Source organism: Pan paniscus, chromosome 13 (assembly GCF_029289425.2).
Source record: "Pan paniscus chromosome 13, NHGRI_mPanPan1-v2.0_pri, whole genome shotgun sequence".
Taxonomy (NCBI): domain Eukaryota; kingdom Metazoa; phylum Chordata; class Mammalia; order Primates; family Hominidae; genus Pan; species Pan paniscus.
The window spans coordinates 102,272,385-102,295,642 of record NC_073262.2 but is presented as its reverse complement, the minus strand read 5'-3'; the positions used below and the strand labels follow the sequence as shown (position 1 = coordinate 102,295,642).

At 37.7% G+C, this 23,258-nt stretch overlaps 1 protein-coding gene and 1 pseudogene across 6 annotated transcripts in view; one reads left to right on the top strand and one right to left on the bottom strand.

Moving 5' to 3' along the window:
• The window catches only part of FTCDNL1 (formiminotransferase cyclodeaminase N-terminal like), a 188,238-nt gene extending 174,044 nt beyond the window's left edge, over positions 1 to 14,194 (top strand). For 5 of the 6 annotated variants that reach the window (XM_034954753.4, XM_008974139.5, XM_024928028.4 and 2 more), the window contains 2 exons: positions 9,607 to 9,738; positions 12,955 to 14,194. In XM_034954753.4, coding sequence (XP_034810644.1) covers positions 9,607 to 9,737 — 131 coding nt within the window. In that variant the 3' untranslated portion in view covers position 9,738; positions 12,955 to 14,194. The remainder of the gene's footprint in view (positions 1 to 9,606; positions 9,739 to 12,954) is intronic. The other variant, XM_055108923.2, reaches the window with a different exon arrangement.
• Positions 14,195 to 14,331: 137 nt separating this feature from the next.
• LOC134728746 (selenide, water dikinase 1-like) lies at positions 14,332 to 23,055 on the bottom strand (annotated as a pseudogene).
• Between the last annotated feature and the right edge of the window lie 203 nt (positions 23,056 to 23,258).

Genomic DNA, 23,258 nt, shown 5'->3' with positions numbered 1-23,258 from the left:
CTCAACACGCTTCTCCAGGGCCCTGTAACTCATGACCACAATGAGCAGAGCAGCGGTGTTCCTTGTTTATTCCATCTGCGTAACCCAATAGTAGTAAAATTAAAGCTTCATAAACAAGAAGATATTGAACTCTTTAGCAAAGTCAAGTATGTTGTGAAAAAACCCAAATGGGTTTTTCAATGCAGACATTTTGTCGAGACGCTTAATTTTGTTTGTCGGACCCAAAATGTGGGAGTTGCAACAATCATTATTTCTTTTCCATGTGGGACATAACAACATAACAACTTATATTGTTAGCATTTTGTCCTAGCCTTCTTTGTTAGGTTTTGGTTGAATTCTCAATTGCAATAATGATATATGTGATCACTAAAGAACATAAGTCAGGATATCCACCATCTGTTAGATCAGCATTTGCTTAAGAACATCAACTGGTGTGAAGGAAGAAAATATTTGAACTTTGATTTTTACTTCTTATCTCATCAATTTTATTTTTTGTGCATGTTTTGTTATAATATATTAATATAGGGGTACATTTTATAAAGCATATTGATAAATAAGTGTAAATATACTGGGGGATTAAAATTTATTGATTGTGGTTCATGATCAAAAAAGTTGGAGACCATTATGTTTTATATAAAAATGGCCCCCAACATTTTTGATTATATATAATATATATGAAACCTCCCAGAGCTTGGAACTTATATTTTGCTACATTAAAAATGGAATCTATTGATATTTATTGAGAACTCAATAGGAACAAATATGCTGGAGTATGAAAAACCAATTCAAATGAAAATAGAAATTCACTGACCAGCAAGGTCTGGCAAACATTAGAATGGGCCATAGAAATGGAGACTTCCGGTTGTCTCTCAATATCTGTTCTCTCTTCCTCCTTAGTAGCAGAACCCATGATTTTTAAACCATGCACATTCCTCAGTTTCTATTACTACTGGGTGCTATATGTGACTGAGTTATAGCTAATGGGATGTAATCAGATGTATGCAACTTCTGAGATGTGTCCTTAAAAGGAAAGGAAGCCACTTGTGGTGGCTCATTCCTGTAGTCCCAGCATGTTGGGATGCTAAGGCAGGAGGATCACTTGAGCTCAGTAACTGGAGACAAGTCTGGGCAACACAGTGAGACCCCTGTCTCTACAAAAAATACAAAAATTAGCTGGACTTGGTGGTGTGCTTCTGTAGACACAGTTACTTGGGAGGCTAAGGTGGGAGGATCCCTCAAGCCCAGGAAGTTGAAGCTGCAGTGAGCTATGATCACTATACTCTAGCATGGACAATAAAGTGAGACCCTGTCTCAAAAAAGGAGGTTGGGGGTGAGTATGCCATTCTTCTGCTCTTCCTTCCTGCTGGCAGGAATAAGACTAAACATCAGACATCTATCTTGAACCATGAGGAAGAAGCCACTCACTGAGGATGATGGAGCCACACTCAGAAGGACCAAGACAGAAGGACGATGGAGTCATTATACCAGCTCTGGACTGCTGAGCTCCAGATTGCCTTTATGAGAGAAAAAAAAAATCAATTTCTATCTTGTTAAAGCACTGTAATTTTGAGTTTTCTGTTGTTCACTACTGAATCTTATATGGCTAATGTAGTTATTAATTTTAATTAATTTATTAACAAGATTAAATTAAATTTATTAATTTTAATTGTGAAATATTTTAAAAGTACAGCATATTGAATATTGCATCATAATATCTTATATACTATGATTTAATTATATACACTTATTCCAACCTTTATTGAACACTAATGCATATACAGAGAGGAAAAGATAGTGATTACTTATAGTTAAAATAGGAGATGTAGACACAAACTACAACAATTAAAAGCAAGAGTGGGACAATAAAGGAACTGTAGAAGAGAAGAGAATATTATCAGGAGGAGGGAATGTGGAAGAAACTGGTAGATAGGGATGATCATGCAGACACAAAGTACATTCTGATGACATTGAGAAAGCACGAAATGTCGACAAAAAGGGGTCAATAGATGGAAAATTGTTCCAAATTTGGTCTGGAATAAAACTCTTTGTGTGTGAGACACTTCACAACCAACTTTCTTCTGCAACGAAATTAGCATTCCTGATACATGCTTAAGCAATTTTCTGAGAAACTTTAATGCAATTAAAAGCTTTTCTGGGAAGTCAGCTCCTTACCTCCTCTATTGATGTTCTTTAACCAGACAGATTATTTTTCTGAATTTTGTCTAAAATTTTTATCTAAATATTCTCCTTTTCCATAATACCTCCCTACTAAAAGTGAATCTTTGAATTAGCTTCATTGGATTTCTTCCCCGGCAGCATGAGAAAGAAAAACTTAGATATGTCTTTGTAAATAAATTTGTAGAAAAGGTTTTTTTATTGGCCTGATTACATTTTGACAAAATAAAGTGTGCATATGAGGACATAGTTGCTAAGACAGGCTAAATGATACTGGAAAGCAATGCATACTGGGCTAAGGAATCTAATCTCTGGTTGGGAGTATGGAGCCACTGAAAGTGGCCAGAAACACAGAAAATACTGAAATGCATAGTTGTTAAATTGCATTGAAGAGTGACGCAATCCAGATAATATTGTAGGGCTACTTATTTGGAAATAGCGTGCTGGGTAATCCAGGAGGATCTGAGCTGCTTCACTATTATTCAACAGAAACTGCTATGTGAAGTTCACCAATACCCACCTTGTGCTACCTGTGATTTCTGCAGCACTGATCTCAGCCTTCATTCTTCTTGACCTACATAGCTCATTCATGGGGTTCTCTCCCCTCTCCTTATGAAAAGTCTTCTCACTTGAGCTGTCATGGCATTGTACTGTCTTGATTCTTCTTTTCCTCTTTACTTTACCAATTCCCTGATGACCATTATTTTGTCTACTCAGTGACATTCTTCCTTCTTCCAGCCTCAGAATGCAGCTTTCCCTCAGTGGCTGCCCTGTGACCTCCTCCTCTGACGCCTGCTCCCTCTTAGGGTTTTCATACCTGATGGTACATCGGGACTTCCTGCAGCATAGTAAATATCTTTCACCATATAAAATGTAAGAGCCGTTTCTATTAGCACTATCTTGAAAATAGCAGATACATTTCCATAGACTTGGGCTGGGCTGAGAAATCTACCTGGATGCATGGGGGTGAATCAAATGACATCTCAGTAATTTATTTCTAGACTGGGATCCTAAGCTTATGTTTTTGTGTTTTAACTTGGAAAATCTTTGTCTGACTTTAACCCTGAAGGACTATATTAAGGAATACTTTCCATATTAATATTAACAATATGGTTTATGGCACATTTAAATTAGACATAATCAAAAGTCTCATTTTGCAAGTCTGAAAAAAAGAATGACACTCTATGATATGATTTTATCAGGTTATTTTTCTTTCTTATATCTATTTCATCTCCATGTCTTGTTTATGCGTCTAATTTTGCAGTTGTCACATGGAATTATAAATTCAACTGTGAATTTCCTGTGAACGCATGGACTGTATGAGTTTGTTTCTGTATTCCAATTGTTTTAGTACATGCCTAGCATATAGTAGGTGCAAAACAAAATTTGCCAATTAAATTAAAACAAAAAATGATGTCATTACGAAAAAATATAATTATATAGCAAAAATTAGAAGCTAAATAAGAGTAGAAATTATGTTGAGAAGATTTGGAAGGTCTGAATCTTATTCATGATGAATTTTAAGGAAATGTCAATGGAAATTACTTTTAGCTTTTATTCTTTGTGACTTTTTTTTTTTTTTTTTTTTGAGACAGAGTCTTGCTCTATCAACCAAGCTGGAGTGCAATGGAGTGATCTCAGCTCATTGCAACCTCCACCTCCCAGGTCTAAGCAGTTCTCCTGCCTCAGGCTCCCAAGTAGCTGGGATTACAGGCACGTGCCACCACACCCAGATAATTTTTGTATTTTTAGTAGAGACGGGGTTTCACCATGTTGACCAGGCTGATTTCAAACTCCTGGCCTCAAGTGATCTTCCCACCTCGGCCTCCCAAAGGGCTGGGATTACAGGTGTGAGCCACTGTGCCCAGCCAATTTTGTGACTTTCATTTGCAGTTGACACTCACGTCTCCCTGACTTTCTCTGTGATTGTCTAAAAAGAATCTGCAAATTCTTTGATACTCCTGCAATAAAAGATTGAGTCTAATTACCCTTCCTTTGAACATGGGTCAGGTTTTGTGACTCAATTCTACCAAACAGAATGAGGGGGAGGCAACCTCCTAACAGTTCTGAGGCTGGGTTAGGAGCAGAGATGCAGCTTCTGCCTGACTCTGTCTCTTAGGAGATGTGCCTTTTGGGGCTCAGGCTGCTGTGTTAGGAGTCCAGATATCCTAGAGCTGCCCTGATGCAGAGAATAAGCAGAGAGACCACTTAGAGAAGGTCCAGTTATTCCAGTTGCCAGCTGTCTGAATCTTTCCAGCCAGAGCACCAGGTGTCAGGTATGTGAGTGAAGAAGTCTTCAAGATGACCTCAATCCCAGCCACTGTCTTCCTGTAACCTCAATAGACCCCAAACCACCCAGCTACCCTGCTCCCAAATTCCTGAGCCACAGAAATCTAAAAGGTAATAAACGATTTTTATTATTTTACACTGCTAAGTTTTGGGGTGATTTTCCATACAGCCATAGATACACACTCTCACTAAATTATCATCTCTAAAATCAGCCAAATTCATCTATTTAAGTGCATCATGCTTTTCAAAACATGTTAAAACTTACATGTAGTAAATCTATTTATATGCTTCTAAATTTTATTCCCATTTTTTTTGTGTATATCCCTGATTAGCTAAAGCAAAGACCCTCTCATGTCAGTTTGAGAGTTATGAATATGAAACTTCAGAACTTGCAGCCTTTCAGAGCTACCAAGAATGTAATACATTTAGGGCTGCCTGGGAGGAAGACGGATAGAGAAGGAGCAAGGGTACCAGGTAGCTATGGAAGTCAATCAGCAGGTGATTGGCACACACTGGTATCCCCAGTACAAACAGAGTGTAGTCTTCTAGGGCAAAAAACATGTAACTCTTAAAGGAAGATAGCATATCATCTTTTCTGTGACCCAGAACATGGGAGAGTCTGAATCTGGACGATGACACTGTGATCCCACCCCATGTTAAGATCTGAGGTTCTGAAGCAGGAACAATTATAAACAGATACAATAAAACTTAAAAAGAAGGAATTTCTTATTTTTAGAGCTTTGAGTTTTGTTGTAAGAAGTGTGTTCTTTGATCTGACAGGAAGAGAAGTCTATGTTCCTCTTAAGATATATATGGTGCTCAGGTCTTTAGGTACTCTGGGCGAGACAAAAACAATTCCTGGCCAAAAGATTGTCAGGAAAGCCAGCTGGCAGGGCAGCTGGGCTAATATTGTCCCAGCTCAGTCAATCTGGACGAGAACATTGACCACTCAGCTAGCAGGGGACAGTAGACCTTTGAGGATCAGTGCATGATTTTAGGAGCTCCTAAAAGAATCTTCAATTTTGAAAAGAACCTGGCATTTGTTAGTTGCCTGTGGAATTTCGAAAAACTTTTGCATATTGTCAAACTTCAGGTTCTTATGACTTGACTCGTCTAGGATATGTAAGAGAGTTTGGGAGGTTTTTTTTTCCTTTCAAACTTTCTTTGACTTGTTTGTAATTAGGGCTCTTGCCTACATGTGGTTCCCTCTGCCTGGAATGCCCTTCTCCCAACCTGAACTCCCATAGGCTGCCCTCCCATCATAAGCATATGCTTCTTGGGGTGGCTTCCAAGAACTCTCCCTTTTGCCACCAGAGTTGATCACCACCTCATTTGTGATATCACTGATGGTGCTTAGGCCTCTACAAGACCCTTTTCCATGTTGTGTGGTCATTATTTATTTTCTGACTTCATTCACTAGGCTGTGAGCTCCTAGAAGGCTACCTTTTTTTTTTTTTTTGCCATGGATTTAATACAGATATTATGCCTTTCCTGGTTTCCTCTTCCCACTTCCCGGGCAAGCCAAGCAGTAGGTACTCTCCTAATGGGTCTTGACACTTGCCATTTATGGAAACACAGACAGGGTTTTCCACTGAGCTTCTCTAGGTTGCCTGGCAAGAGCCATCCGGGCAGCTTGTATGCTCAACACTGGCGTGTACTTCTTCCGAGAAGCTGGTAGTAAAACTTAGGTTATTTAGCCCTCTTTTCACAAGGCTACTGTCATGTGAGCCTTATAGAAGGACAGAAGAAGAGGGGACTGGGCCCCTCTTGTGTACCGTATCTGGCCTATCTAACCAACCTCTTAGTATGAAAGGGGAGCTATGAGTCTACTGACTCTGCCTGTGCATCTCAGCCTGCTCTAGTGTCTCTTGTGCCATGTTCAACTGTGCCCTTTGCCTGATACTAGGCCACTGCTTGGAGATAAAGTGATCAAGAGAAGATGTATACACACACACATACATACATATATACATACATACAGAGTCTGTGAGTTTTGGGGAACAAGTGGTTTGCGGAAAAGCTAAGGTTTAAAGGTCTCCATCAACCCCCATCAGTCACTCTCTTCTCTTCTACTGATACAAAAAAGAAAGAAAGACCTTATTACTTTGCCTGAACGTGTTTTCTGCAACTTCCTTGTTATTTTGATTGAAAAGTCTCTTGATTTCTGCCATTGATCCTAGACAAAACTGATTCTTGAGTCCTATTTTGCCTTGGTAAATAATCAGGGTTTCTACTTAAAAACCCAGAGACTGGAAAGTGACAGCAGGTAAATGCACCTACTGGAAAGCTGAAATAAATTTAAGTTTAAAAATCTCATTGTTGATACCTGCTAAATTTGCTGCCACTTCATTTAGAGGTGACTTCCAGTATTTGGCATTCCAAAATTAAATATTAGGAGAATCTCTGCTTTTAAGCCAGAAACAGAAAGTTCTCTCTATCACAAATATCTACCCATTATCTTTCTGCAAATTATTAAAAGGATTGATGGCTCAAAAAAGGAAAACAGTAGGAATATAGTAACTTTCCCAGGGTATAAATCCATGTAAGGATTATGCTTGCAGGTAGAAACATTATGTTTCATGTAATCACCATTTGAAATTTTAATTTTGAATTGTGGTACTTGCCCAGGAGAGCCACTACATCAGTCTCAAAACTAGGAAAAAACTCATTGTTTCAACTTGAGAGCTATTTTGGTATTGGTTTATAACATGCCTTTCTCTTAAGACTCCCAAAAATTATATTTTATTATAAAATTCCCCAAATCTTGTATAAAATATTATCTTTATGTAGATAACATCTGGAAAAGTGACCCAGCATTGCATAAAAGCAAATCAAGGACGGAGGTAAGAATAGTTCATTCCTGGATTTCCTAATTCTGTTCTTTTGTTATAAACTGTGTATTATTTTACTGGCTTTATGGTTTCACAAACAAAAGGTTCGGCAGAATCTTTGGACATCAAATGGCCTTTATGAAACAATGTCTTGATGAGTTAAATAAAAACGAATCAGAAACACATGGACTCGACTTCCCTTGAAATATAAGAGGACGCACAAATCAAGGCAAAGAGCACTTAACAAACACTGGGTTTGGGTTTCCTGAACCTGAAATGTTAAAATAATTAGCAAGGACTTATTGAGGCTGAAAAATGATCAGTTCCAGTATTTCTAACTCAAAACTAAAATGAGGAGAGGCGGGAGGGTCCTAGAAGAGAAGGGAGTGGTCATGGGGCAGATGGAAACCTTTGAAAATTAGCTTTTCCTCCAAGCTGTTTGTTTCCCAAAGCTCACAAACTTTGCTTTTATTTACTTATTTTTTTCTCTTTTGCTTTGATTTCCAGATTTCAGCTGAAGACCTATCTAAAATATTCTGAATTGGTTCAGCTGAAGTCTTTCTAGTCTCTTCTCAAAGGCAGAAAACCATGATATTTAGTTAAACAATGCTCTGTTCATTCTTGAATTGAAAGATAAATTCATATATTGGTTATCCAGGAAGTTCAGTTAAGTTGAATTTATTTCCTAGTGAGTTGGACTTCTCAGCATTCCCCAAACCCACGAAATAAATTCTTTCAGAAAGCACTGCGAAAAAGTTGTAAGAAAGAATTATTACGTACTAGACTACAGATTTTAAAATAGATTGTAAGCCTAGAGGAAAAAAAAAGAAAAGCTTGAATTATTACAGTCTGAGATACAACAGTTTCTTTGCTTCATCCTACACTGTATCTGGGATTCCCAGAATTTCTTCTCTGGCCCAGATCTGATTCTTTCTCCTTTCTTCCCGAGTTCCCCTGGGAACTCAGCCTGCTTCCTTAATTCTTCCACAGTTGTTTCTCTCTACTCTTTGCAATTTTTGTCTCCAAATCTGAGTCTGGCTGCAGTGTGAAGCAGTTACTCACGACTACTTCAGAAAGCATATATTTTTAAAAATATTATTTTAGGTATTTTATTAGTAATAATAATAGGAAACTGACTGGGGCGACAAACATAACAACCAAGGGGAGGTCTCAGAGTAGTGGCAGAGTAATCCCTGATCTGTTGGTTCCTTACTTCCTCTGTCAACTGAAAACTTGAATACAGCAGTCCTGCCTTACCTCTTATCTCTGAGGGTAGATCTCAGCTCCCAGACCTGCTCATCTGAGGGTCCTTCATTGGCCATGCCTGGAGACACTATGCAGATTGCATCATTAAAGTCTACTTGTATTAAGGGAGAAGTTTCCATTTCTGAAGACCTTCTGATTATAGGACATTTGTTCACTAGTGCTATGTGCGGTATAAAATCAACCTCTTTGGGCATATTCTCATGTACTCCCTCCTATTTATGAAAAACTATTTTTAAGGTATTTCAGACTCATCAATTTTTAAACTTTAAAGTTAAAAATAATATTTTTATCACTTAAATATGAGATGTTTCACTTAGTCATCAATATAATATATATTTGTTTCCAGTAGGTCCAAAATGTCTGGCACTGTGAATACAATGTGGTCAAGCGTGTGGTGTAATTTAAAACAACAACTGTGAAAGCATTCAGCAAAGCCTAAGAGTTCTAAGGGGAGTTCTTCATTAATGCTGTCAGCAAGCACCATCACACTGCTTCCTCTGGATCTCTACTAATAGTATTTTAGCACATGATGTAAAATAAAAATAATATTTTGGGTTCGGTGACTACTATTTTTTGTGCATATTGTCTTTCTCTTGTGATGCAAGACCTTTTCAGATGCTTGAGTTCATTGTTTCGTCTCTTGCCACTCTCATAGCTCCCTTCTATAGAGCACTTACTATGAGGCTTATGCCTCATTTAATCCTTGAGCAACCCTGTGAAGAAGTGAAATAATCATATTTCATGACAGAACAAATTTAGACTCAGACACATTAATTGGCTCAATACCAAGCCACTAATAAAGTGGAAGAGCCCACATCTGAACCCAGATCCAATTCTATTTTCTTTGATTTATTTATTTATTTTTATTTTGTTTTGTTTTCTTGAGACAGGGTCTCACTCTGTTGCCAAGGCTGGAGTGCAGTGGTGCAATCTCAGCTTACTGAAGCCTCGACCTCCCAGGCTCAAGCAGTCCTCCCACTACGTGCATGCCACCACACCCAGCTAATGTTTTGTTGTTTTTTGTTTGTTTGTTTGTTTTTTGTAGAGACGAGGTCTCACTATGTTGCCCTGGCTAGTCTCCAATTCTTGCTGTCTCGCGAGCCTCCCATCTTGGCCTCCCAAAGTCCTGGGATTACAGGGATGAGCTACCATGTCCAGCCCCAGATCCAACTCTAAGGTATATTTTATCTCAACATTCCTCTCCATTTTCTTGGTCGTCTGTACACAATGCCTAGAACTTTCAAAGAAAGGTGCTATATAAAAACCAGTTCTGAAGTTAGAGTAATAATGGACAGGAAAACCAACTCACTATTTTATAACTGTATCATTATAAGTCCATAAAATGTTAGAGTGGTAGGGGCATTTATGATCACCAAATTTAACCTCATTTTTACATGGAAAAAAGCCTCCTAGGAATAGAATGTCATCTTCAGAGTGGCACTTAGGTTGCAATCACAGTCTCCACTCCTCAAGCCAGTGTGCTTTCCAATGTATTTACACCTGGTCTGATGAATCATAGTATAGACAAAAGAGAAAAACTCCACCAAGGAAAAGCAACTCCACTTCACTAGATCCCCAAAGGTATCACTTTTTTTTTTTTTTTTTTTTGAGATGGACTCTTGCTCTGTTGCCCAGCCTGGAGTGCAGTGGCGCAATCTCCACTCACTGCAACCTCGCCTCCTGGGGTCAAGAAATTCTGCCTCAGCCTCCTGAGTAGCTGGGATTACAGGCATGCACCACCACGCCTGGCTAATTTTTGTATTTTTAGTAGAGACGGGGCTTCACCATGTTGGTCAGGCTGGTCTCGAACTCCTGACCTCGTGATCTGCCCACCTCGGCCTCCCAAAGTGCTGGGATGACAGGTGTGAGCCACCACCCTGGACCAAGGTATCACATCATTAAGGTTATTGCCAAAGCTACCATTTCTAAAACCAAGAGTTCTGAGGAGAGTTGTGAGTGTTTTGCATTGGATTCTAATGGCTGTCCAATCATTGAATATATGAAGTTCTTTATGACAGTTGGATGTCAAGAGAGAAAAAGGCAGTGTGACCATTTTTCAAATGCCGCATGTATGCGTAACATGGGCATGTGCTATAGTACCATTAATTGAGTCCTTGTTTTTTGTTTAGAGTATACAGTTGGGTCTAGAATTCAGCAAATCTGTAATAGCTCTTTGATTGCTTAGACTCAGGGGTCCTTCCTTATCAGTCCTAAATTATCTTCCTGTGTGTGCGTTTTTTCTTTATTTGCCACAAGTCCTAGAAATTCAGCTTGTTTTCCTATTTTAGTTTAAAAAGATGATGGAGCAACCACAATTATTTTTATTGAACACTTGTTATATGCAAACACTGTCTTTAGTGCTTTACATGCATTATTTTGCTAATCCTTGTGAAGTAGGTCCTATATTATTCCATATTTATAGATGAGGAAACTGAGATACAGGTTAAGTAACTTTAGCAGGTTAAATCACAAGGAAGTGACTGAGCTGCTCTGCACTATGTCATTTTGGTTTCTCCCAGATTTCTCCTTTGTTACTCCTAAAAGGCAGGCACATACTATATGCCCTTTCCCATCACATTAGAAAAAAATAGGGTTTTGCTGGTAATTACTGCTACAAAACAGAGTAACACAATCTAAACATTAGTTAGTTATGAGGTAACAGGACCTTACAAAGTTCTTTTGATTGTGATTTGTGGTCTGTAGTTTATGACTGACTGCCTCCTGACCTGACAAAAAGAAGCCATAATCCTCTCTGTTCTCTTCTTTCTTTCTTTATTCTTTTTTTTTTTTTTTTAAGATGAAGTTTTGCTCTTGTTGCCCAGGCTGATATGCAAATGGCACGATCTCGGCTCATTGCAACTTCTGCCTCCCTGGTTCAAGTGATTCTCCTCCCTCAGCCTCCTGAATAGTTGGGATTACAAGTGTGCACCACCACCCCAGCTAATTTTTTTGTATTTTTAGTAGAGACGGGGTTTCACCACATTGGCCAGGCTGGTCTCGAACTCCTGACCTCAGGTAATCTGCCTGCCTCGGCCTGTCAAAATGCTGGTATTACAAGCATGAGCCACCATGCCTGGCTTGTTCTCTACTTTCATTTCCCTGGGGATAGCAGTCTTTTATTCCTGTGTGCCTTTTTGCCTACCTGAAGAAACTGGGGTGTCTAAAGACACTGGTGACGGAGGCTGAAGCAAAGGTGTATCTTGATCCCATCCCATGGGCTCATGTCATTACTGAGCCCCTCCAGACTCCATGGTATGCCCATCCCCAGGTTTCTGTGTATCCCAAAATGATCCCCTCTGGAAAGAGAAGTAGAAGGAAGGAGAGGATAAGGAAGGGAAGAAGAAATATTCTTATCAGTTAACACATAATCAGCGTGTTTTCCTGTAGCATCTTGCTGGTAAAGGTTGAGAGTGTACTTGGACTTAATTTTTCTTTTAAACAGATTCATCACTTCCCTTTATGGGCATAGTAAAGATAGATATGACTAGGATTATATGGCGAATTGGACCATTGATTCCTAGCCTACTGGTTGTCCAGGCTATTGGAAGCAGGCGAGTAAATTTTATGCAGAAATGAGCTCCACTGTTTTTTCATAATCTAGTATTATGCTGACACTGTTATATGCTATAGAATAAAATCATAATTAAAATTTAAAAAAACCAAAGAAGTAATTCCAATGGGAAGACACATGCCTTGGCTCCACCATTAATTAGTTTTGTGATTTTTGGCATATTCTTTAGCTTTTTGGGGACTCAGTTTCCTAGTTTTTAAAGTGAGAGAAAAAAACTTGTCATTTCTAAGATATCTTTAAGTTCCAGTATTCTGTGATTTATAGGAACCGTGTGAATAATGGAGGCTTTTGAAGCTTGAAAGTATAGTATTATAATGGATTTTATGCTTTTCTGTTATTTTGAATTTTATTAGACTTTTGGTTCTGGATATTAAAGCAGAATTGAATATTTTTCAATTAGCTCTGTAGGTAGTACTGAACACATATTTAATTCAGGAAGAAAAAAGCTAAAATCTTGTATTGGGGGAAAAAGAAGTGTTCTTCAGTTTTCTTAGACATTAAATGGCTCATTCAAAGCAACATTTTGATAAATTGTGTAAATGAGAGAAGAACATATGGATTAAATTTTCCTTGAAATACATACGCATTTAAAAATTAAGAAGAAAAAGTGCTTGGCAAAGCCCATTTGGGGTTCTGCCAAATGGAAAACATTTTAAAAATAGTTGAAAATGTAGTTTTATCTTGAAATGCTACCATATTCACCGATCTTTATTGATTATATATTTTTAAATTTGTTAGTTACTCGCCTTATATTTATTTTTACAGTTTTTTTTAATGTTCTGGGGGCTTGTTCAATTATAGTACTTTTTTTTTTTTAAACAGAAAACACAGTCCATCAGTCACTGAAGAGCACGTCAGTGTATCCATCTCTCCCTGTGTGAATCCTGTTACTTGGACTTGTGTAGAGGTTGCAGTTTGATCTTTCGTGTAGTAATGACTGGCATCAATTTATATCGATACAATGAAAAATTCTAAAGAACACTTCGTGGTAGAGAAATAAAGGAGATCTCGTCTTTGAAGATGCAGAATATGGCAAGTAACTTTCCAGTAAATCATTCTATTTTAGTGGAGGAGTTTTGAAGGAAGATAAGCCCTGAGTTTCCTGATTATGTATAATTCAAACATAGATATTCAAAAGTCTCAGAGATAACATCCTTCCGTATAGATAGAAGAGTTTGCTTTGTCTATAGATCCCATTGTACAACTTGAAGAAGAGAAGAATTATTTTCTCAAAATCTCAAAAATCATATTTCTGCAATTTTCTCAATCTCAGAATCACATCTAATTTCTGATCAAATTGGCAACACTCTCTAGTTCTAAGTGTTCAGTTCATCTGGAAAGAACTTGGTGTAATTTGTGTAATTACTTTACAGCTATCTGCAAAACAAACTGTGGGAGTCACGTCTCTGTCGATGAATGTACAGATTCAGGTCACTAGAACATAATCCTGAAACTGACATTCTCTGTGAGATTTTTCTCCTCCTTCGGTTCTCCTTTTTTTTTTTTTTTTTTTTTTTTTGAGACAGGGTTTCTCTCTGTCACCCAGGCTGGAGTGTAGTTGCACAATCACGACTCACTGCAGTCTTGACCTCCTGGGCTCAGGTGATCCTCCCACCTCCCTCCCAAGTCGCTGGGAATACAGGTGTGTGCCACTACACCCAGCTAATTTTTGTATTTTTTGTAGAGATGGGTTTTCGCCATGTTTTCCAGCCTGTCTCCTTTCCTTTTTATGATTGAATCCTTTTGAAAAGAATGTTGTTTTGTTATAAAATTTTAATAAATGAAGAATTTATTTTGGTGTTAAAATCTTAAACCCTATTAGATGGTACCATAAGGGTTTGTATTCTACTCAGGATATGTCCAAGGAAATGATAAGATTTGTTTGCATAAGATGGTAACAATATCTTATCTTTTGAGGCTAATCTTTAAAACCCAAGAGTATGTGTTAATTGTTGGGTTGTCCTTTTTCTTCTATAGCATCAAAATATTATATAAGTTATTGTTAATAATTTTCAATGAATTCTTTATGATTTAAATAAAAATCATTCTTATTGGGCTCATATGTTTTACCCCCACAAAATTGTGAATAGAATTTGTACAGTTTCATGAACTCTGAAATAAAAAATGTAGGCAATTTTCTTTTTCTTTTTTTTTCTTTTTTCTTACTCAGAGGTTTCCAACACATTTTATTTTGCAGACCACTGGTTTGTAGGTTTTTAGGACCAACATCTGTATCAATTCCTATAAAATGTCCAATGAATTTCAGTTCCATAGCAGGCTCTTCCATGCTGCGCACCATGCTTATGGCTGAAGGTCTAGTTACACATGCGTAAAGGCTGCCCTTCCCGCTGGTTCCTGGACGAGGGCGCATCCAAGTTAAAGCCTCTTCCAGGAGCTCCATCTTCGCAGGGGGTCATTTCCTTTGGCAGTAAGTCAGTTTATGTGTGCGGCTTTGGTGCCTGTGAGCAGGAAGCACCAAAAACGTGCAGGATGTGCTATTTTTTCTCTGATGAAGATGGGCACTTGAGGATCCAGTGCTCTTGTGCTTAATGACAGGAATCCCTCAATTGCTTAGTAGGTTAAAATATAAGGAAGCCTCCACTTTATGCAACACAGATAACACCTTTCGAGATTGCCTATTTATTCTAGAACTACAAAGTTTAATTCAAGAAAATATAGGTCCCATGAAAGACTTAAAAGTTTTATAAAACTAAAATCTAGTTTTTCCCGATAAATTGTACTTTAGGCAAAACCCTCCCAATGCTTCTAAAATAATACTAAAAGGGGCATCTGATTATACAAGAGCAATTTAAAAAATTAAATATTTATTTGAATAACAAGTTTAAGTTGGAGCTGCAATGTTGGCAATGCAGGTTTTTAACACAGATCACAAAAAGCATGCACAAAAAAGTACTGGTGCAAAGGACAAAATAATGCTAAGAATTAGGCTAAATATCTGCTGATTTCAAGAAAACAAAAGGCCTGAAATCACTGTACAAAATAAAAAATGTATTAAACACTAACATCCACAGAACAGTCTTTATTATTGATTATATTTAAAAATTATTTGCGTAATTATATATTTTGTAAATGAGTATTATACATGAGCCTCCTTTCGGAAGGCATTTCCTTGTAGCACTATAGAACATCTAATTACATTGCAAAAAGTATCCTTCTTTGCTATCGATAAAGAAAACAGTTAGTGGTGTTATTGTAAATATCAGAAAGGCTACAAAAAAAGAAATAAGATTTCTTTTTTGTCTCTTCAAAGTGTTTTCCATGCAGTGAAGCACTTGCCCTGTTTAACTGAGTGCACTACTAGAGAATGTTCTGGGTCCGAGATGCTCTTGAGAGACAAGACTAGGCTTTTCCAAATCAAACATTCAAAGGAATCATGCAACCCTCTTATGACTGAGATACCGTCATGTGCCACTTATCAATGCTGTCTCTCCAGAAAACCATTCAAGACGCTTAAAAAAAATCAGACTTATGATAAATATACATAAAATGAAGACACCAACTGCTATTTGACAAGACTACTGGTAATGTCTGTGCTATGTGAAAGCACCTTTAAAAAGAGCCTATGCAGCAAGAGATAAGTGTCTAAAGATTCAAAATGAATCAACAGTATTGGATAACAATATAATTCTCAACTCAGAAGCTGCCTCAAGATTGGGTGCATCCTCAGTTAATGTAACAGGAAAAAAAGGTGACGGATTTTATTTTATTAATTGTATCCACTTACAAACCGACCTAAGGTCACCCGATGTGTAGACACAATGAGATTTCTGTTGTTTATAGTCTTTAATTGAAGTGATGATAAAGGAAATAGATCTATTTAAAAACAAAACCAAACAGCTATTTCTGTCTAGATTAAGAGGTGGCCCCGTCAAGCATGTAATCCCAGCACTTTGGGAGGCCTAGGGGGGCGGGTCACAAGGTCAGGAGATCGGGACCATCCTGGCTAACACGGTGAAAACCCGTCTCTACTAAAAATACAAAAAAATATTAGCCGGGCGTGGTGGTGCACGCCTGTAGTCCCAGCTACTCCGGAGGCTGAGGCAGGAGAATGGCGTGAACCTGGGAGGCGGAGCTTGCAGTGGGCCGAGATGGCGCCACTGCACTCCAGCCTAAGCGACAGAGCGAGACTCCGTCTCAAAAAAAAAAAAAAAAAAAAAGAGGTGGCCCGGGTGTGGGATTCATATTTTGGGTGGCCACTTGTGGTGCGACCTCGATGATCCAGGGTTTGTCTATGATTCTGGCTGTGCAGTTGCCCTTCTCTACAATCCCAATAATCCATGCTTGGTGACCTTCACCATATTTGGGGGACTTTATCTCTGCACAGAACCGAGCTGCTTGCTGATGTGGTAAACAGATCAGAAGGCCGCCTGAGGTCTCTGGGCAGGTCCTGTGCATGAGGCCGAACATGTTTCCGCACGCCTTGCTCGCTGCAGCCATCTTGGCCAGCACCGGGAGGCTGTGAATTACAAATGACACCTCGTTCCTCTGCTGCTTGGCCAGGTTCTGCACATGGCTCCAAATCCCAAAGCCCTTGATGTCAGTGGCCGCGTGGGCATTGAACGTGTGCATGAGTCCGGCAGCTGTCCCGTTGAGCCTTGCCATGTTCATCATCGCCTCCTGGTAGGCCAGCTCTACGTCTTCTTGGGTGACCACTAGTTTAATCTTATTCCATTTCTCAGGAATATCCAGCCACTGGTGCACAGCCACTGCCACCTGTGTCCCCAGGGGTTTTGTCTACACCAGCATGTCTCCTGGCACTGCATTGTCTGCATGATAAATTCATTGGGCTGGCAGACAGTGGTAGCGACTCCTCCCAGGACAATCCAGGGGTTTAGAACTGTTTGGCCGCCTGTTACAGACGTTCCTGCTTCTTCAGCTGCGTCTTTAAAACCTTGGATAATCAGAGGCATCACTTTATCCCTTTCCCTGTCAGTCATTTTATTACTGACTCCAAGGAGCATCAGCATATTGTTGCATTCCATGACCCTCGTTGCGTAGAGGTCACTGAGGACATTGACTGACACATGCTATCCTGCCCATCATGTAAGGGTCGTCTACGATCGGGTAAACGTAATCTATGGTTTGAACCAAGGAAAGCCCACCGTGCCTCAAAGGAATGACACAATTATACATTCCAGTGCCAAGCCTTGGCATAACGGCTCCCAGAAACTGCTCATCTTCTTGGAAGTGGTTCTTCTGTAAAGATTCCAGAAATTTTTGCAGGACATCTTGGGGCACTTTGCAACCTGTGCCCTTCAGTTCAGTGAATCTGGTTAGCCAGAAGCTCCTGTCCAATTCGTAACTTTCTGGGTTAAAAGGACTCCCGCGTACACATGGTTCTTGTGCCCCGCTCTCCTCACAGCTCAGCCGCTCCCCTCCCTCTGGGGGTTGGCTGGGTTCTTTACGGATCCACCAGCTCGCTTCGCGCCCTCCGCCTCCTCCCGAAAACGGGTCGCGGGCCGTTCCCACAATGCACCGGGCGCGGCCGGGCTCCGTTATCGTCGCTTGAATAAAAATGCCGCGCCCGGCGGCGGCTGGGGCCCGGGCCCGCGCTTGGGCGCCGCGGGGGCTCGTCTGGCTCGGCTCGGTTCTGCGGCAGCCGGGGCGCCGCGCTCCCCAAGTGTAGGCAATTTTCTGTAACAACTCAGAGCAGACACAGAAGTGAAGACCTAGATGACACCTTGGAACTTCTCATGTGCTGGGTTTTGTGTTTAAAGGCCATTCAACATAATACAGCATATTTAAAACATAAAGGAAGTAATTTTTAAATGCTTTATTTTATTTACTTAGGGAATGTTATAAATACTGTAAAATGTTTACTCTCCAAACCCTTTAAATATAAATTCTTTTATTCCTTGGTTATTTGAAAGTAGTAGCATTTATTTAGTAAGTCTGAAAGAGAAATGAATGTAATTATTTTACTGATGGTATTATAGGAAGTTATTTCAGTTCATTAATAAAGGAAGCTAGTTACTTAAATGCCTTCAAGTGTAAGGGGTTAATTTATCATTGGTAAGTTAGACTTGAGTATATCACAGTGGTTTGGAGAATTAGATTATTGTCATAGTTTCTCAGTTACCATGAGAACTTACTTTTTTTTAAAAATCAACTTTATCAAGGTATAATTTACATGAATAAAATGCACCCATTTTAAGCGTATATTTAGATGAGTTTTACAAATCTGTACATCTGTGGAACTACCATCACCACAATCAGGATATAAAAACATCTACATCACCCAGAAAGTTTCTTCATGTTCCTTTGCATTCAATCCCCTCCCCTACAGACCCTAGGAAAACACTGATGTACTTTACGCCACAATAGATTAGTTTTGTCTGTTGTAGAATTTGATATAAATTCAATGACAAAATATGTACTCTTTTGTGTCTGACTTCTTTCACACAACATCATGTTTTCAGATTGATTTGCATTGCCTGTATCAGTAGGTTACATTTAGGCTGTTCACAACTTTTGGTTATTATGAATAAAGCTACTATGAACATTTATGTACTGGTCTTTGTGAGAACATAGGTTTCATTTTTCTTGGGTAAGTACCTAAAAGTGAAATTGATGGGTTCTATGATAAGTATATATTCAACTTTATAAGAAACTGTCAGATTGTTTGTCTAAAGTGGTTGCATCATTTTTTACTCTCACTGACACTTGCTGACACTTGGTATTATTACTCTTGTTAAAATAAGCAAAAGAAGTAAAAAGCTGAAGAATCTAAAAAACCAACAACTCTTCTTGTATCTGTAAGAGGAGTGAGGACACAGGGAAGACTTCAAAATTGGAAAGACCAGCAGGGGAACACAGAGAATCACAATTTACTAGAATAGACACCCACAAACAGAAACCTCCATATTCTGTTCTTAACAAGGCCTGTCCTCAGGAGAAACTATTTTATCAGACCCGAATCTGCTGGGGTTTAATCAGAGCCTTACCCACCAAGGGGAAGAGAAATGCACAACTCCAGTTTTCCACATGGAAAAGGAGAAATACCCAACTCCAACTTTTTCCACCCATCCTGTCTCACAGGGAGAGGGCAGAAAACTGAGAAGCACTGGTAAAGCTTATAGTTCAGGGGCACAGGCTCCCTAAAAGACTGAGAACTAATCACGGGAATATAGAAAACCACTTTGCCTTACTACCATATTATTAAAGGCCTATTTACCCTGTACATCATTTTACCCCACGGATCATGTCTACCTTTTAACAGAAAAATTATAAGGTATCCAAAAAAGCAACAAGTATGGTTTGAAGAGACTGACAAGCATCACAACCAGAGTTAGATACATCAGAAATGTTGATATTTAACCAGGAATTAAAACAAATAACTACTAGTATGCTAAGAGCTTTAATGGATAAAGGAGACAACATGCAAGAACAGGTAAATAATGTAAGCAGAGAGATGGAGATTCTAAAAAAGAGTAAACAGATGTACTAGAGATAAAAAATACTGTAGCAGAAATGAAAAATGCCTTTCATGGGCTTATCAGTAGACTGGACATTCCTGAGGAAATAATCTGTGAGCTTGAAGATATATGACAACAGAAACTCCCAAAACAGAAAAGCAAAGAGAAAAGAGACTGAAAAAACAGAACAGAATATCCAAGGACTGTAGGACAACTAAAAAAAGGTATACCATTTGTTTAATGCAAATACCAGATGGAGAAGAAAGGGAAAAGGAACAGAAGAAATACTGGAAGCAATAATGACTGAGAATTTCCTTAAATTAATGTCAGATGCCAAACCATAGATCCAGGAATCTCAGAGAACACTAAGCAGGATAATTGCCAAACAAAATCTGGGCATTTTATATTCAAATTTCAGAGAATCAAAGATTTTTTAAAATTTTTGAAAGAAGCCAGAGTAAAAACACCTTACCTAGAGAGGAGCAAAGGTAAGAATTGTATCCATCTCCCCGAAAACTATACAAGCAAGAAGAGAGTGGAGTGAAACATTTAAAGAGTTAAAGAAAAAAACCCATCAACCCTGAATTTTGTACCCTATGAAATTATTCCCAAAACTGAAAGAAAAATCAATAATTTCTCAGCAAAACAAAAATGAGGACATTTGCTGCAAATATACCTGCCTTGCAAAAAATGTTAAGAAAAGTTCTTTAGAGAGAAGAAAAATTATATAGGTCAGAAATTCAAATCAACATAAAGGAACAGCATGGGGGAATGTGTAAGTGAAAGTAAAATAAAAACTTATTTTACTTATTCTTAATTAATCTAACACAACAATTTGTTCAAAATAATAACAATGTATTCAATTTTATAGATATAAATATAGATACGTTTACATATAAGTAAAATGAATGACAGCAATGAGGCAAGGGAGGGAAGGGAAGAATTGGAAATATCCTGTTATTACAAAGAACAACAGACAATAAATTGTGACAGAGCAAGACCCTGTTTCAAAAAACAAAAAGAAAAAAAAGAAATTGCACTATGGTGAAGTTGTGTAGTGTTTTTTTAAAGTGGGCTTGGATTTGTTGTGAATGTATATTGCACACTTTAAGACAACCACTAAAAGAGAAAAAAAAGAAGCATGATGAAGCGTGACTAATACGCTAAGAAAGGAGAGAAGATGGAGTTATATAAAATACTAAATTAAAACAACAAAAGGCAGAAAAACTATGGAAGACAAAAATAAAAACAAAGAAAAATGGCAACAGATAGAAAACAGTAAAAATGTAGTAGATATTAATCCAACTATATTAATAATCACTTTAAGTGTCAATAGTCTAAATAAACCAATTGAATGGCAGAGATTGACGAGTAGATTAAAAAAAAAAGACCCAACTACATGTTGTCTGCAAGAATTCCACTTTAAATACAAAGACATATATAGATTAAAAGTAAAAGAAGGAAGATAGATATACCATGCTAATACTAATTTAAAAAGTAAAAGTAGCTATATTAATTTCAGACAGAGCAGACTTCAGAGCAAGGAAAGTTATCAGGGATAAAGAGGAGCATTATATAATGATGAAGAGGTCAGTTCTCCAAGGAGATATAAAAACTTTAACATATATGACAACAGATTGTCAAAATATGTGAGACAAAAACTGATAGAACTGCAAGGAAAAATAGATGAATTCACTCTTGTACTTACAGACTTTAACACTCTGTCAGAAATGAACAGATCCAGCAGGCAGAAAATCAATAAGGACATAATTTAACTCAACAGCCCCATCAGTCAACTGTATATAATTGACATCTATAGACTACTATATCCAACAACAACAGTTTACACATTTTTCTTAAATTCACACGGAACATTTATCAAGATAGATCAAATTCTGGGCTGCTGAAAACACACCTTTAGAAATTTAAAATTACAGAAATTAAAAAATGTCTGCCCTCAGACCACAGTGGAATTAAACTAGAAATTGATAACAAAAAGGTAGCTGGGAAATCCCCAAATACTTGGAGATTAAACAAGATGTTTCTAAATAACACGTGGTCAAAGAAGAAATTTCAAGAGAAGTTTAAAGATATTTTGAACTAAATGGAAATGAAAATACAACTTATCAAAATTTGGGGAATGAAGTGAAAGCAGTGCTTAGAAGGAAATTTATAGCATTGAAAGCATATATTAGAAAAAGGAAAGATTCAATAATCTAAGTCTCCACCTTAGGAAACTAGGAAAAGAATAAAAAATTAAATCCAAAGTAAGCAGAAATAGTAAAAAATAAGTGCAGAAATCAGTGAAATTTAAAACCAGGAAATCAACAGAGAAAAACCAGCAAAACCAGAAGCAAAAGGCCAGAAGCTGGTTTTTTTAAAAAGATGAATACAATTGATAAGCCTCTAGCCAGGCTAAGAAAAAAAGAAGGAAGACACAAATAGTATCAAAAATGAAAGACGAAACATCAGTACAGACCCCATACACATTAAAATGATAATAAATAAGTATTATGATCAACTCTATACTCACTAAATTGATAACCTAGATGAAACAGACCCATTTTTTGGAAGACACAAGTTTTCAAAACCCAAACATGAAGAAATAGACAATCTAAATAGTCTATAGCTATTAAAGAAGTTAAATCAATAATAATATTCTAAAAAAGAAATGACTCATCTGTCATGAACCTACCATGACAGATGGGTTCACTGGTGAATTCTACCAAATATTTAAGAAGGAAATTACATCAATTTTCTGCAATCTCTTCCTAAGGAGAGAAACAGAGGGAATACTCTTTCCATGAGACCAGCATTGCCCTAAGACAAAAATCACACAGACATTACAAGAAAGGAAAACTGCAGACCAATACCTCTCATGAATTTATAAATGCAAAACTCCTCAACAAAATATTAGCAAATTGAATCCAATAATTTAAAAAAAGAAATATACAACATGACCAAGTGGAATTTATCCCATGTATGCAAGGCTGATTTAACATTTGAAAACCAATTAATGTAATTTATCACATCAAAAAGCAAAAGAAAAAAATCACATAATCATATTAATAGATGCAGAAAAAGCATTTGATAAAAATCTAACCCCCATTCATTATAAAAATTCTCAGCAAACTAGGAAAAGAGTGGGAATTTCCTCAGCTTGGTAAAGAATAGCTACAAAAACCTATACCTAACATTATACTTAATGGTGACTAAGATTGGGAATAAGGCAAGCATGTCCTCTTTCATCAGTGCTTTTCAACATTGTACTGGTAGTCCTTGCTAATGCAATTAAACAAGAAAATGAAATAAATAAATGTTATAGAGATTGAGATTAAACAAGTAAAATTTTCTTTGTTTGAAGATAACATGATTTTTTACATAAAAAATCTGAGAGTCAACAACAAAAACTCCTGGAACTTATAAATGATTATAGAAAGCTTGCAAAATACAAAATTAATATACAAAAGTCAATTGCTTTCTTATATACCAGCAATGAGCAAGAGGAATTTGAAATTAAAAACATATATCAATTCTTTTCAACTTGATCTATAGGTTTAATGCAATCCCAATAAAAATCTCGGCAAGTTATTTTATGAATATCAGCAAACCAATTCTAAAGTTTATATGCAGAGGCAAAAGACCCAGTCAACTCAATATTGCAGGAGAAGAACAAAGTTAAAGGACTGA